This window comes from Anoplopoma fimbria, chromosome 6, assembly GCF_027596085.1.
Source record: "Anoplopoma fimbria isolate UVic2021 breed Golden Eagle Sablefish chromosome 6, Afim_UVic_2022, whole genome shotgun sequence".
NCBI classification, from domain to species: domain Eukaryota; kingdom Metazoa; phylum Chordata; class Actinopteri; order Perciformes; family Anoplopomatidae; genus Anoplopoma; species Anoplopoma fimbria.
In genome coordinates this window covers 4,236,790-4,252,285 of record NC_072454.1, presented here as the reverse complement: position 1 = coordinate 4,252,285, position 15,496 = coordinate 4,236,790, and the positions used below count along the sequence as shown (strand labels likewise).

General features: G+C 37.4%; 3 protein-coding genes across 3 annotated transcripts in view; 2 read left to right on the top strand and 1 right to left on the bottom strand.

Moving 5' to 3' along the window:
• The first annotated feature begins 1,185 nt into the window (after positions 1-1,185).
• On the top strand, positions 1,186-9,023 carry LOC129092546 (follistatin-related protein 1-like). The gene is made up of 10 exons (XM_054600529.1): positions 1,186-1,374; positions 2,225-2,299; positions 5,100-5,189; positions 5,823-5,952; positions 6,123-6,152; positions 6,498-6,628; positions 6,742-6,860; positions 7,773-7,885; positions 8,105-8,215; positions 8,306-9,023. The coding sequence occupies exons 1-10, from the start codon at positions 1,333-1,335 to the stop codon at positions 8,419-8,421; spliced, it is 957 nt and encodes a 318-aa protein (XP_054456504.1). The 5' UTR covers positions 1,186-1,332; the 3' UTR covers positions 8,422-9,023.
• A 516-nt stretch (positions 9,024-9,539) lies between these two features.
• LOC129092423 (runt-related transcription factor 3-like) overlaps positions 9,540-15,496 on the bottom strand; it is a 6,596-nt gene continuing 639 nt past the window's right edge. The window contains exons 2-6 of the mRNA XM_054600370.1: positions 12,007-12,197; positions 11,305-11,464; positions 10,643-10,747; positions 10,479-10,544; positions 9,540-9,883 (exon numbers count right to left, since the gene is read on the bottom strand). Of these exons, the coding sequence (XP_054456345.1) occupies positions 9,540-9,883; positions 10,479-10,544; positions 10,643-10,747; positions 11,305-11,464; positions 12,007-12,197 (866 nt within the window). The remainder of the gene's footprint in view (positions 9,884-10,478; positions 10,545-10,642; positions 10,748-11,304; positions 11,465-12,006; positions 12,198-15,496) is intronic.
• Positions 13,403-15,496, top strand: part of supt3h (SPT3 homolog, SAGA and STAGA complex component) — an 8,899-nt gene continuing 6,805 nt past the window's right edge. Inside the window, exon 1 of the mRNA XM_054600369.1 lies at positions 13,403-13,465. The gene's annotated coding sequence lies outside the window, so the exon portion shown is untranslated. The remainder of the gene's footprint in view (positions 13,466-15,496) is intronic.

The window sequence follows — 15,496 nt, the reverse complement described above, 5'->3', positions numbered from 1 at the left end:
AGGCAGAATTGTTCCACCATTAAATAATGTGTGTGTGTAGAGAGAGAAAGAAAGTTTTAATGGGAATAAAAACCAATAAGGTGACTCCGCCCCCTGCTGGTCACAGTGTGACACTACAACGTGCTGGTTGAGGTTTTACATTCTCTTTACAAGTTGTATTAATGCTCTTTATACTCTGGCAGCACAAAAGATTATAATGCTCCTCAAAGCCTGAATACAACAATCTGTTATTATCTGAGCAGCTCAGACATGATACCCATCAGACATTTTGGTGAAAATATAGATACATATATATGTTTCCTCTTGTTATTCAATGTGGATCTTTAATGTTATATTTGGTATCATAACTTCAGCATGAACTTGAAGGGGGAAAACAATCAACAATCAACATTTAGCCTATTTTGAATTTGTGATTATTTCTTACTTCAAAAAACATCTAAATGCAGTTGTTAAGTGAGTTGTGTAAAACTTTACTACATGATGTGTTATTGACCATTTAGGAATTCCAATAGCTTGTAATTTAACCCCTTTCTTGACCTCAGAAGTGAGTGTCATGTGGGATCTTCACTTAAACTGCATGTCCACAGAATCTGTGCTGATTTTGGACTTAATCAACTGATCCTATATCGTCCAAATTTTAAGCACCCTGTTGCCTTAATATCTATAACAAACCATCCCAATAACTTTTATTCCAGTGGTGTACTACCAAAATTCTGCTTGCTGTCAAAAGAAACTTTAACAAATAACTATTTTTAAATGTTTTAATTACACTAAGTTATTGTAAATTACATATAATGGCTGCACCATATTCATATAGCTGTATAAATTACATCATATATCTTTTTGTTTTGTACAAAAGATATGTTTTTGGTAAGTTATTGAGCATTTTATGGTATTTAAGTGTCAAACAGAGTAACTTCACTCCCTCTCTTCCCTTTTTTGCGGTGTAACTTTGTCTGAACATGTCAGCTGGTCGCGTGTGTTTAACTTATCATTCTTCAAGGAGACAGCTTGTGTGTTTTATGTGTGTTTCAGAGGACGAGGGAGGAGGGAGGAGGGAGTGAGGGAGTGAGGGAGGAGACTCTGGACAGCTGGTCTCCTTTCTCCCTCAGCATCCCTCCTCCTCTCTAACTCAGACGTTGTTTCATTGCAGAGAGAAGCAGACGGCTTCACTGGATATAAAACTCTTCATCTAAATGGATCCATACTGACAATTTGGATATTTTGGATATTAATGAACCACCTGATTGATTAATTGATTGACTGGTTTATTGATTACTTTTGGCTGCTGATCAAAACCTGTGGAGTTACTTCTTCTTACAGGCTGTTTTAATGAGCAACAGCTTCTGGACAAACTGTTGTTGGACTGGAAAGGTACGCCTGCTTTTATATTATTATGAATATCATCATTATTAGAAGTTGTACAAGTATTCATTGTAATAGTAGTAGTAGTAGTAGTAGTAGTAGTAGTAGTAGTAGTAGTAGTAGTAGTAGTGGTATTATTAGTAAAATAAGTAGTTTTACTTTTGTTAAAATTGTAAATATTTGCCTTATATTCCTGATATTTTTATGATTATTTAACTAACAAATCCAACATTTCCTTCTTTCCTTTCCTCTCCTCTTGTCTCCTCTTTTTTCTTATTCTCCCCTTCTTTCATCTCATCTCCTATCCTATTTCCTTCTCTCTATCCTCTCCTGTCACCCCATCTCCTCTCTCCCTTTTCTCTTCTTCTCTCCTCTTCTCCTCTTGTCTCCTCTATTTTCTTCATCTCTACTTTCTTTTCATCTAATCTATCCTCTCCAATCCACTCTTCCCCAATCCACTCTCCTCTCCTCTTATATCCTCGGCTTCTCTCCTCTCCTTTTCACTTCTCCTTCTTTGTTTCTCCTCTCTTCTCTTATTCTTCTCTTGTCTTCTTCCTTCTCTTCTTCTCTACTTTCCTGTCATCTCATCTATCCTCTCCTGTCCTCTCATCTCTTTTTTTCCTCTCCTCTTCTCTCCTCTTCTTTTGTTCCTAGTTTTGTCTCCTCACTTCCCCTCTTCTTTCCTTTCCTTTCGTCTCATCTCATCTCCTATCCTTGTTCCTCTTCTCCTCTGTTCTTTCCTGTCTGCTCTTCTATTCTCTCCTCTCTCCTCTTCTATCATTTTCACCCTCTTCTCCTTCCTCTTCTTCTACTCTCCTCTTCCTCCATTACATCTCGTCTCATCTCATCTCTTCTCCAGATGTTGACCATCTCAGTGCTCCTGCTGCCGTTGCTCCTCTCCTCTCCTCCCGTCTCCTCATCTCCTCTGGCCAAGGTAAACTCAAAGAATGAGGGTTTTTTGGTTGTTTTTTTTTTACTTACAACACTGTTGAAAACAAATATGTGAGATACTGACTCTGTGGCTGTTGGGTCAAAACATATTTCCAGTGATGACTTCTCCAATTTTCCTTTCTTACTTTGTCACTTTAGAAAAATGTTGACCTCTGACCTCTGACCTCTGAAAAAAACATGAAACATGGAATATACCCTGAAGTGTTTTTGTGTTTGTCTTAAGGTCGAGGAGTTGAACAATTTAACCCTTGAAAGCCTACTTAGACAAAAAAAACATCTGGAGATAAATCTTTATTTTTTCCAATTCTGAGCTTATTCTTTCAGTCAGTATCAAGTGTTGTACATCATATGATTCAGGGGAAGACACCTTTTATTTCTGGTGCAGTGTAAAGTCACCAACATTAATAACCTTTGTCTGAGCATACCATATTTGACATAAAAATTTACAAAAACATAGTTTGTGTTGTAAAAAAACTCCATCGTCCATCAGGGACTTTTTGTATTATCAACCTTAAAAGTTGTATTCAGGGTTTTTGGATCTCATTGTTTAGTTTGGTGCAAAAACACCCTTTTTCTCAGTGATTTACAGCCTTTGATTAGAAACGTATGTAATGCTTTGTAGAAACATGTATTGATGTTCCGCTAGGCTTTCTTTTAAGGGTTAAGTTGGTATGTGGCAGTAAAAATGTGAAATGACTTTTTCTCTGAAAAACTGTTGCTGAAGTAGGTCCTCAGGTATGTGCCTGATTAGGGCTGTCGGCAGCTTATCTGTAGAGTCAGCCCCTCCAGCTGTAAATCAGGTTCAAACACACTCTGCTTTGTGTCCATTTGTTTCCTCTGAAGCTGATTTATCACCTTAGTGTCCTGAATGCAAAATCAAAGGTGAAACTTCAGTGTTGATTTATTGAGTTTTCCTTTGCTTTTAGTTCTCATTGTCACAAAACAAGACAAAACCAGTTGTGGTGAAGCCAAAATAAAAATAAACTTTGTGACACAGAGCTCAAACTTTACATGTAAAGTATAAAAACATGTGGCTAGGGATGGAACTGTGCTGGACTACTTCCTCACAGAGCTGCTAGATGTAGATATGGTCTTGTTACTAAGCTATATAAGAGAAATTATTATTGTAAAAAATTATTTATATTTTTCTATTTGTTGTGCACAATAGCTGATTTGACCCCTGATCTTACACTAAAACAAAATACCATTACTATTAAAAATACTGAAAGTTAAGTTAAGTAAAACTAAACATTTATGCAAAATACAAATAACCAAAACCTGATAATAGGATAAACATTCACAAACTTGTGAATTTCTGCAGTAAATTACTTTACTACCAAATAAACTATGATTCTGTCAAATTATATCATATTTTAGTTTGTTTTTTGTTTTTATGGTAGAGGTTGTGTTATTGCAGAATTACAATGAAATACAACTTTTGATTGTGTTATTTGGAAATTAAGGATTAATTACCTGACCAAAACTGGACCAAAATTTGTCAGAGGAAAGAGAGAGACTGAGAGGACAAAAGATTCAAAATGAGGAAGAGAAATTGTTTAACAGGATCGGACTTGAACTTGTTATTAACTTCAACACACCACTGCATGTGTGTGTGTGTGTGTGTGTGTGTGTGTGTGTGTGTGTGTGTGTGTGTGTGTGTGTGTGTGTGTGTGTGTGTGTGTGTGTGTGTGTGTGTGTCGTGTGTGTCTGGTGTTTTGCTCCAGTCAGCTGTTTGTTAACAGCAGGTTTGCGGTGTAGCAGATGTCAGCTGGAGGTGGCAGATGTAGCTATTGTGTTTGTGTGTGTGTGTGTGTGTGTGTGTGTGTGTGTGTGTGTGTGTGTGTGTGTGTGTGTGTGTGTGTGTGTGTGTGTGTGTGTGTGTGTGTGTGTGTGTGTGTGTGTGTGTGTGTGTGTTCTGGTATCATCTTTGTGTGCAGCAATTTGAGTTTAAGATCCTGAGATGAAGATTTAAAAAAAAAAATGAATCTTTTTGAAAAGAGACAACTTTTTTGTCAATTTTTCTCTTCTATGGATTGTTTCAATGCAGAATTCCGATTTGAATAACTATATTTTTTTAAAGGAGTCAGAGTCAGACATGTAGTTCTGATGATTAAAGTACAGAGGGAATGCGTCATGTAACTGAGGGTCCTCACATGTGCTAACATGTGTGTGTCTGTGTGTGATTTGCTGACCTGTAAGTATACAGGAATGTGTGAAGTTTGAATGTAATCATCTGTTTTATGAGAGTCTATGTTTCTAAAGTTGAGTGTGTTTAAGGGTGTGTGTGTGTGTAGCGTACACTGCTGGTTTATTGGGCACAGCTAGCTAAATAAGTAAAAAAGTCCTGCTTTAAATCCTGCAGGAAGGTTACAATGTTTTAGAGGAGAGGAAGACAAAAAAGTCCCAGCTTTAGGAAACAAAAATGAATATTTTTTAGATGAGCTGCATCGCTGTCCAGCTGGCTCAGTAATAATAAGTGTGTGTGTGTGTGTGCGTTTGTGTGTGTGCGTTTGGAGAGAGTCATTGTCATTCAAATCGGCTTGAGGCTCAGGGGGAGGTTAAAGGTCACCATCTGGACTGTGAAACACACACTTCTCACTTCTTTTCATTGTTTGTATATATAAACCAGCAATACATGAAAATGCTCTCTCTCTCTCTCTCTCTCTCTCTCTCTCTCTCTGTGTGTGTGTGTGTGTGTGTGTGTGTGTGTGTGTGTGTGTGTGTGTGTGTGTGTGTGTGTGTGTGTGTGTGTGTGTGTGTGTGTCTGTGTGTCTGTGTCTCAGGATCGGTCAGTGTGTGCCAGGACTTCCTGCGGTGCCGGTCGAGAGTGTGTATCGACTGACAGAGGAGAACCCATCTGTCGCTGTTTACAGGTAAAATGTTTTATTGAACATGTAAAGTGACTGAGTCTCTGATAGACTCTATTAAGCGTAAGGATACTTCTACTACTTTAATTTAATTTAATTTAATTTAATTTTTATTTAATTTAATTTAATTTAATTTAATTTAATTTAATTTAATTTTATTTTATTTTATTTAATTTAATTTAATTTATTTATTTTATTTATTTTATTTATTTTATTTATTTTATTTATTTTATTTATTTTATTTATTTTATTATTAGGATTGCATTTTATTAATATATTTACTTTATAATTTACTATTTATATCTGTTAAAACTTATTTTTCTTCTTTCCTTAAATTTGTATTCTTTGGTGAATCTTCCTAATGACTTTGTTCTTTCCTCTATATGTGTGTACATGTTTATATAACGCAAAACTGCTCCCACATAGTTATAAAAAAATAAATGTAAATGTTTGAAAGTATAATCAGGAAAAAGTAAAAGTGTTAAAGGTATTCAATGCAGAAAAATGGCTGTTGTTATACTGTAAGGTATCTAGTAACTACATATATCAAATAATCGTAGTGAAGGAAAAAGTAAAAGGCCAGAAAAGAAGGTTCAGTTTTGGGGAACCTCTGCTGACCCCCCTCCTCTTCCTCTGCAGCAGTGTGACGTGACGGAGAACTGGGTTTGTGGAAGCAACGACCGATCCTACAGGAATCACTGTGAGCTGCACAGAGACGCCTGCATCACCAAGACCAAGATACATGTGGAGCACAGAGGACGCTGTCTGGGTCAGTAGACACACACACACACACACACACACACACACACACACACACACACACACACACACACACACACACACACACACACACACACACACACACACACACACACACCAACAGACAGTTAAAGCAGTGTTTGTGAGTTGTGACACTTGTTTGTGTGTTTCTATTTGCAGAGAAACCAACAAAGACAGATGTGAGCCCCAGTAAGTCTGAAGATTATTACAGAATTTAAAATAAATGTTAAATTAGTTTCGGCCTTAAAGGGCCACTTTGGTATTTCTAAACCTGGATCAGGAGGAAATCTCCGGTTCTGAAGAGTGAAGCCAAGGCGTAAAGTGCCTTAAACCTGCATTCTCTCTACTGTCCATCAGGGGGCGACTCCTCTGGTTGTATAGAAGTCTATGAGAAAATGACTCTACTTCTCTCTTGATTTATTCCCTCAGTAAACATTGTAAACATGAGTTTATGGTCTCAATCTCTAGTTTTAAGTCTTTTTCAATACAGCATGATGTTCATTTAGTAAATTAATATTTTATTTGTATGTGCAGTGGTGTGCTTCCTGTCAGATCGTGATTGGCTGAGAGAGAGAGTGATCCAGTGGATTCAGGAGGAGGTTGAATCTGACAACACTACCTCAAATATGACCTCAGCCAATCAGCTCCTGCAAACATACTTCAAGGTGCAAATTTTGCAATTGGACGACCTGAGAAATTACGAGTTGTATGACAATAACGGAATAAATATATATTTATAAATATTTAAGATCTAACTAACAGTGTTTGTGTGTTACAGACGTACGATAACGGGGATTCAGAGCTCGATTCCAAAGAGTTCCTGAGCTTCCTGAAGCACAATGAGACGGCCCTGAACATCACGTACTCTAATACCCTAAAGACTAACACGCTGCTGAGGTACACACACACACACACACACACACACACACACACACACACACACACACACACACACACACACACACACACACACACACACACACACACACACACACACACACAAGAAGATAATCAGGAAGGTGTTGGGAGTGTAAGACGTTATATGTAAAGCATAATTTCATTTTTATGCAAATAAAACAACAAATTTATGAGAATTTCTAATTGTTTAAAGTGTTTTTCCAAATTCTTTTTTTCATAATATATTTTGTGTTTTGAGTTTAACATACGGAACAAAGTGTGATTCAACACCCAGTGGTGGAAAATAACTAAGCACATTTACTCAAGTACTGTACTGAAATACAATTTTGAGGTACTATTACAGTACTTAACTTAAATATATCCATTTCACACAACTTTATATTTCTACTGCACTACATTTCAGAGGGACATATTGTACATTTTACCGCTATACATATATATTATTGCTATACTTACTAGTTATTACTTAGATTTTGCATAGAAAACATATGATCAACGTATTCAAAATGATTAATTGTCATATAGCTTAACGGCCTAACATAACCTCACAGGTGTTTTCAGTTATGTTGCTGAAAATATCTGCTCCTGTTCGAGTTCATCTTGTACTTATACAATTTTTTTAAAGTTGTAAATTGCAGGTGAAATCATCTTTCAGGACCTAGAAGGCTCTAAAATATGCCAGGTTGCATGAGTACTTTTACTTTTGGTACTTTATGTACTTTTTGCAGGTCATACTTATGTACTTATACTTATGTAGTAAAAGTGTTTCTTCTGGTGCTGAAACTTCTCCCTATCTGACAGCACATTTGCTTTGTTTTGAATATGATTTTCTGTCAACAAAACATTTTAATCAATAGTTAATGCTAATGTCGCTCTGTGTCTGTCTCTCAGGTCTCTGTGTGTCGATGCTTTAATCGAGCTGTCGGATGAAAACGCAGACTGGAAGCTGAGTTTTACAGAGTTCATCAACTGTTTGACCCCGACCTACCATCCATACGAGAGAAGTAAAGAAAAAACACACAAAGAAACCATGTTCCAATAGTGGTGTTTATTTATTATTTCCATTTTTTTTTAAGACAGTAAAAGTATATAAACCCAAACTGAATCTGACAAATAAGGACAGACTTAGAGACAGGCTTTGGTCAGATAATGTAGAAAAATAGAAAAACACAACCAGATTGTGTTTTTCTTACCTGCATGTTGTCTTCTGTGTGTTCATGAAGAGTGTGCTCTGGAGGATGAGGTGTTCGAGGACGGAGCCGAAACTCGGATGGAGTGTAACAAATGTGTGTGCGCTTGTGGAAACTGGGTGTGCACCGCTCTGAGCTGCAATGGTGAGGAATATTTTGGGGCTTATATGCTTTTCCTTTTCCATCAGCTAATGTGTGTTATTGATCTTTGTACCATGATGATCTGTATTTTAGGAGAGCATCAGGTAGAGGAGGACGTTAAAGAAGGAGCAGAAGAAGAAATGACAGAAGAGGAGTGGAGCAGGAGAGTGGCTGAACTCAACGCGCTACAGGTGGACAGTCAACACTGAACTGCTGCGACAGAAAAAATGTAATCCATCATTCATTAGTCTCCTTAAATTACTCATTACTCCGAGAGGAAAGAACAATAAAAATGTCCTTGTGTAAGTAAGTGAATAAGTAAGTGAATGCCCATCACCATGGAGACCTGAGGTCACACCCTCTGCACCTTTAACAGCCAATCGGCAGCTGAGCTCCTGATGAGAGGAACAACTCATCACAAACAGTCTCAAGCTGACTTTTATACTTTCAAAACATCATATATGAGGGTACATTTTTCTAACGTGCTTTCTATAATTTAATAAATCAGTTTTTTTATTGATCATTTGCTGCAGGTGAAGTTGTTTTACATATTCAGAGATGCTGTCAACTTTGTATGGCATGTCACTGTTTTCTATGTTTACATGTAATTCTGGCAGTTTTTAGGTAGTTTAATTTGCTTGATTTGCTTCTTTATTTAAGAAAAAAGGCGCCAAATACTGATGATTGATTCTTATTGATTGAGTCTGCCAAAATTGTTTTCAGAGGCTGATAAAACAGTCAGGGGGTTGATTCATTTTTAATTGTTTCATTGTAAATGATATACCTTATTTTGTGTATTCAGGTTGAGAAATGTGGAAAATAACTGTTGCGCTAATAAACACTTTATTGTCCACAAAAATGTATTACAATATCCTGAAAGACTTCCATAGAAAGGGGGAAACTGGGACACTGGGTTATATTTTTAATTTATTGTTTAAAATCAATTTATATCATTAAATAATCATTAAATAATTATCAGAAACCGGAACATAATAAATATATTTTCACAACAATGCAATAAATAAATAATAATAATAATAATAATAATAATTATTATTATTATAACAGCAATATCACTGTTACATTCAGTAATCAATAAGGCCTCCAAACAATTTATATTATTAAATAATCATTGAATAATAATCAGCAACCGGAACATAATAAATAATAATAATAATAATAATAATAAATAATAATAATAATAATAATAATTATTATTATTATTATTAATATTATTATTATTATTATTATTATAACAGCAATATCACTGCAAACAATTTTTTTTCTAAAAAAAAAAAATAAAATTTCAATTTAAAACATTCAGTAATCAATAAGGCCTCCAAACAGGCTCCTCCCCTCTCATAGAGAGACACGCCCCTTCAATGTAATTGGCCAGAGTTGTGACGACATTGCGTTCCTCCCCCGTGGTTTGGAGCGTTTGGTTCGGTCCATAGTAGAAGCTGCCCGGCTGGAATGGACCACTGTGGCTCAGTGGAGGGGGAGGAGGAGCAGAGGACAGGAAGGAGCTGTAGGCTGTGGGCTGGGTGGAGTAGGAGAGGGCAGGCAGGTGGTGCATTCTGGGACTTGGAGTGAAGGAGGAAGCCAGAGAGGTCATCTGGCCCAAGAACGAGGGCTCGTTGGTCCACAGAGAGGAGGAAAATGATCTGCAGTCTGGAGCTGGACAACAACACACAAACATTGGATGTTTGCGAATAATATTGAGCATTAAAGTCCATTCTCAACCTTGGAGAACAGAACATAATTCAAAGTCCACTTGTTTCTTCCAGAGCTTTCAGCTGCATTGCATGGTCTTCCTCAGCAGAATTAAACTTCTGTCATGACCCATTTTTATGACAATCGAGGAAACTTCATCCACCAAAGAAGATGGGAGATGTAGATGAAAGCTCTGGCAAAAATTCTAGAAAATGTAGAGTTTTTTAGTTTAATTTTCAATTTTCCAATTTTGAGGTACTTTATAAGGTATTTCCTGTTTTGAGTTAATATAGTATATTTTACTCTACTATACTATAGTTATTTACCAATTTGCAGATTAAGTTACACAAAAACATATATATTACGGCATTATTATTTGTCAAATTACACAACAGCACAGTTTATTAGTGTAGATAATAAAGATTTTATGCCAAAAATACACCTGTTGGATACAACATAGAGGTTGAAACGCTGCACACTGATGGATATTTGCAGTCCTATGTGTGAAAGTGAACAGGGACATGGTTGGTTTCATGGCCTTTAAACAACATACCTGATGATGAAGTGCTGCTGCTCGGAGACCTGAACACTCCTGACTTCACCTCCTTCTGCCTCTGTCCTGAGAGAGAAGAAGAAAAAAGAGTAAGAGAGAGTAATTCTGACTTTAAAACTTTGGATAAAACCACCTTGTTACATTCTCCGGTGTGAACTACTGACGTCTTGGCAGCCGCTGTCCATCCACAGTGACCTTGATGGCTCTGTGCACGGTGGCGATCTGAGGCGGCGACGTCAGGACATTGATGGAAAGTATGAAGCTCTTGCCTGATAAAAAACAAACAATTCACATGTTCAGTAAAGCTTTTAAGGGACTTTAAAAGTAATTCTATTAAAAAACAAACCATAGTTACATAAGATGGCCTCTTAGAGGCCCATATTTTATCCCAAGGGGCTTTTCAAAAACTATGAATAGAGGGTGTTATGTTTTAAAAATGGACTGCCCTCTGAGAGAAGCTTTGTATTTTGGGTCAGATAAATAAACTTGACTGGTATAATCCATGATTTATCACTGATTAAATAGGACAAGTTTTTCCTTCTAACTTTGAGATTATTATTTAAGGCAAAACCCACCATTTTGGAGTAAAAATGTCAAATTTCTTAGTGAGGGAGAGCATTTAAAAAAAATAGTACAAAATGATATAAAGTACACCAATTACAACAGGTGGAAATCAATTGAGTAGGAGGAAGAGACGATTAAAGGCTACAATCTTTTCTTCAACGTGTGGACCAATTTGAAACGAGGTCTCTGTTAGTCCATGTTTGTGTTTATTACTGTCATTAATTGCATCATTAGATATTAATATTAATATCTGTCCATCTACCTCTCCCGCTGCGGCCTATGAAGCGCAGGTCGTTAAAGTGGGCGTAGCCCTGCTTCATGGTCGCCGTGGCGTTGCGTAGCTCTGCGCTGTTGTTGTCGTCGTTGCCAGCCATGACCGTGACGACCACGCCGTCTGGAACGTCGTTGCCCAGGGCAACCACCTGGAGGATGGAGAAAGGGTTAGGTTATAGGACCGGTCCTTTAGTCTGAGGAAATGGTCAGAGTGGGAAAGCTAAAGTCTGCAGGGCAAAATATACACATGACATTTGATGACCTTTGACCTTTGATAGACAGACAGACAGACAGATGGATAATTAGATTAAATAGATTAATATATTCTTATATAAAGTAAATGGGATAGATAGATACATTGAAGACAGACAGACAGACAGACAGACAGACACACAGACAGACAGACACACAGCACAGACAGACACAAACAGACAGACAGATAAACACAGACAGACAGTCAGATAGACAGACAGACACAAACAAACAGACAGACAGACAGACAGACACACACACAGACAGACAGACAGACAGACAGACAGATAGACAGACACACAGACAGACAGACAGACACACACAGACAGACACACAGATGGATAATTAGATAAAATAGATAAATATATTCTTATATACAGTATATGGAATAGACAGATACATAGAAGACAGACAGGCAGACAGACAGTTGATTCCTCACAGTGAAGGCTCTCGGCAGGGTCTTGTTACACCTCCAGTGCTGCGGCAGGCTGCTGCAGAGGAAGTTTGGGCTGTCGGTCTGTACGAGGCCTCTGGGTGGTGCCGTGCTGCGCTTGTGGCGGGGCCTCTCCTGCTGGTCGTCCAGTTGGCGGGTTGTGGGCGATGGTGTTGGCTGACGCTTCACCATGGGATCTGAGAGGAAGCAACAGAGATCAATACTCTGAAATGATTAAATATTAACATATATTTTTTGCGGTAGACAAACCAAACCAAACCAATTTTGATATAAAGACCTTTTCTTAAATTGGGGATCTAATGGTTGAGGTCTTTTCACTCACTGTGGATTGAAGCCTCTCTATAAACACAAAAACACTTGCAAGAACTGAGCCATTATATTAAACATCTGCTACCAAGGTCAAGTGAACCCGTTGATTTGTTGTGTAAATGACAGAAGATGCAAATATTTTAGGTTCAGTCAAATAAACCAAGTTTGGTAAAATTCAGCTCACGTCTTCATAGACTGGATTGTAAAATATGTTTAAATATGACCTGAATTGTGCTTGTTTTTAGAACAACTCATTTAAACTGTCTAGAGATTATTTAATTAATCAAGCATTTATGTGTATCTATATTGATTCAGCTTGCGTTTCTCTGGCTAATTTGGGCATATTGATAATCTTTCTTGTTTATGTTTTGCTTTTATTTGCACTCTATATATTTGTGCCCTGTCCACAAATATATACAGTACCAGTCAAAAGTTTGGACACACCTTCTCATTCAACTACTTTGACGAATCTAAAATATAAAACATATTCTGGTTTGTTGAGCATTTGTTTGTTTACCACATAATTCCATATGTGTTCCTTCATAGTTTGGATGTCTTCAATATTAATCTACAATGTAGAAAAAAATAAAAATAAAGAAAAACCATTGAATGAGAAGGTGTGTCCAAACTTTTGACTGGTACTGTATATATATATATATAAATATATATAAATATATATATATAAAATATAATAAATATAAATAAATATATATATATATATATAAATATAAATATATAATAATATATATATATATATATATAAATATATATATATATAAATATATAATATATAAATATATATATATAAATAAATATATAAATATATATATATATATATATAATATATAATGTTTCCATGGACTAAATGTATATTTCAGAAAATATATTAATAGCCCATTAACTTAATATTTTCTGAAATAAATTAAGTCAGTATTTTCTATTAAACAGAAAAAAAAAAACCCAAAAAACTATCTCAATCACAATGTGTTAGAGTAAGAAGACGTTTTTGACGAGGAAGTTTAGAAAACTACAACTACCAAACACCCCGCGCGTCATCGTTCGCCTACGTCATAGAGTCGCGCCGAAGAAACGTGAACAGGAGCAACAGCAGCAGCGTTGTTTCCAAACGACTCAGGTGAACATTTAAAGCTGTTTGTGGCCCGTTTCTCCTCCTCCTCTCCTCCTCCTGTCTCCTCCTCCTCCTCCTCCTCCTGTCTGTCTGTCTGTCTGTCTCCTCCTCCTCCTCCTCCTGTCTGTCTGTCTCTCCTCCTCCTCCTCCTCCTGTCTGTCTGTCTGTCTGTCTGTCTGTCTCCTCCTCCTCCTCCCTGTCTGTCTGTCTGTCTCTCCTCCTCCTCCTGTCTGTCTGTCTGTCTGTCTGTCTGTCTGTCTGTCCCTCCTCCTCCTCCTCTGTCTGTCTGTCTGTCTGTCTCCTCCTCTCCTCCTCCTGTCTGTCTGTCTGTCTGTCTGTCTCCTCCTCTCCTCCTCCTCCTGTCTGTCTGTCTGTCTGTCTGTCTGTCTCCTCCTCTCCTCCTCCTGTCTGTCTGTCTGTCTCCTCCTCTCCTCCTATCCTCCTCCTGTCTGTCTCCTCCTCTCCTCCTCCTCCTGTCTGTCTGTCTGTCTGTCTGTCTCCTCCTCCTCCTCCTCCTCCTGTCTGTCTGTCTGTCTCCTCCTCTCCTCCTCCTGTCTGTCTGTCTGTCTGTCTGTCTCCTCCTCTCTCTCCTCCTGTCTGTCTGTCTGTCTCCTCTCCCTCCTCCTCCTGTCTGTCTGTCTGTCTGTCTGTCCTCTCCTCCTGTCTGTCTGTCTGTCTGTCTGTCTGTCTGTCTGTCTGTCTGTCTGTCTCCTCCTCTCCTCTGCTTTGTGTTTGAATAGAACTGAGCTGTATTATCATTCAGATTCACTGCCGGTGGGGAAGTTACTGCGGTCACACCACCTGTCCTGTGTGTGTGTGTGTGTGTGTGTGTGTGTGTGTGTGTGTGTGTGTGTGTGTGTGTGTGTGTGTGTGTGTGTGTGTGTGTGTGTGTGTGTTTGTGTGTGTGTGTTATACATGTGTGTGTGTGTGTGTGTTTATACATGTGTGTTTGTGTGTGTGTGTGTGTGTGTGTGTGTTGGCTGTTTATGTGTGTGTTTATACGTGTGTGTTTATACGTGTGTGTTTATACGTGTGTGCGTGTTTATACATGTGTGTTTGTGTGTGTTTATACATGTGTGTTTGTGTGTGCCTTCAAAATAAGACAGTGTGTGTGTGTGTGTTTGTAAATCAGTGTGTGTGTGTGTGTGTGTGTTGTGTACATGATTTGCCTCAGATCTGTTCTGCTATCTTGTTATTTTAAGCCTCTGTTCTCTCCTACAGCTGATGATTGTGTGTTTTAAATGATGTGTTCAGTGTTGTTATTTTAGATCAGTGACTGTCTTTTGTTGACATTGACTCATTTCACTGGGATCCTTAACTTCTATTCTCAATTATGAGTTTATCAAGATACACAAAGCCAAGAAGTACTGAGATCATTTACTTCAGTTAAAGTACTAATACCACAAAAACATGCATTCAAAACCTTAAAAATCATTATGCAGTAAAATGTAGGTAGTTTATGAAAAGTACTCATTATGCAGTAAAATGTTCCCGGTCGGTGTTTTACTATACTACATGTTTCTAAATTTGCATAACTGCTGCATTAATATGTGTCGAATTTTTGCAGCTTTATGTACTTTTGGCTAAATTAATCTACATCAATGCATCATATTCTTAAAGATCATCATATGTTTTTAGCCTCGCTGTCCTGTGAGAACCACGAATATCTAAATAGAAATACAACTTTGTGATGATGCATTTTCCATTTGATCCAAGAGGCTTTTTAAAGAGTTTATTTATCTTAAGAAGAAGGAGGATTTTCTCAACGCATAAAGGAAACACTTCATCCTTCAGTTTGTCATAAACATTAAACATAAACACATATGGAGATATGTGGCTTTTACAGGACAGGAAAGTTATGAAAAACTATTATCTGTAAAGTAATTAAAGCTGTCAGACAATCATAGTGGAGTAAAAGTATTAAGGTGCATGAATACTTAAGTAAAGTAAAAGTAACTGCAGTCTTCAAAATGATTATTCTGTTGAATCATCACCTCTTTAAAACAGATTCAACCAAACATGAACATTGTAACCTTC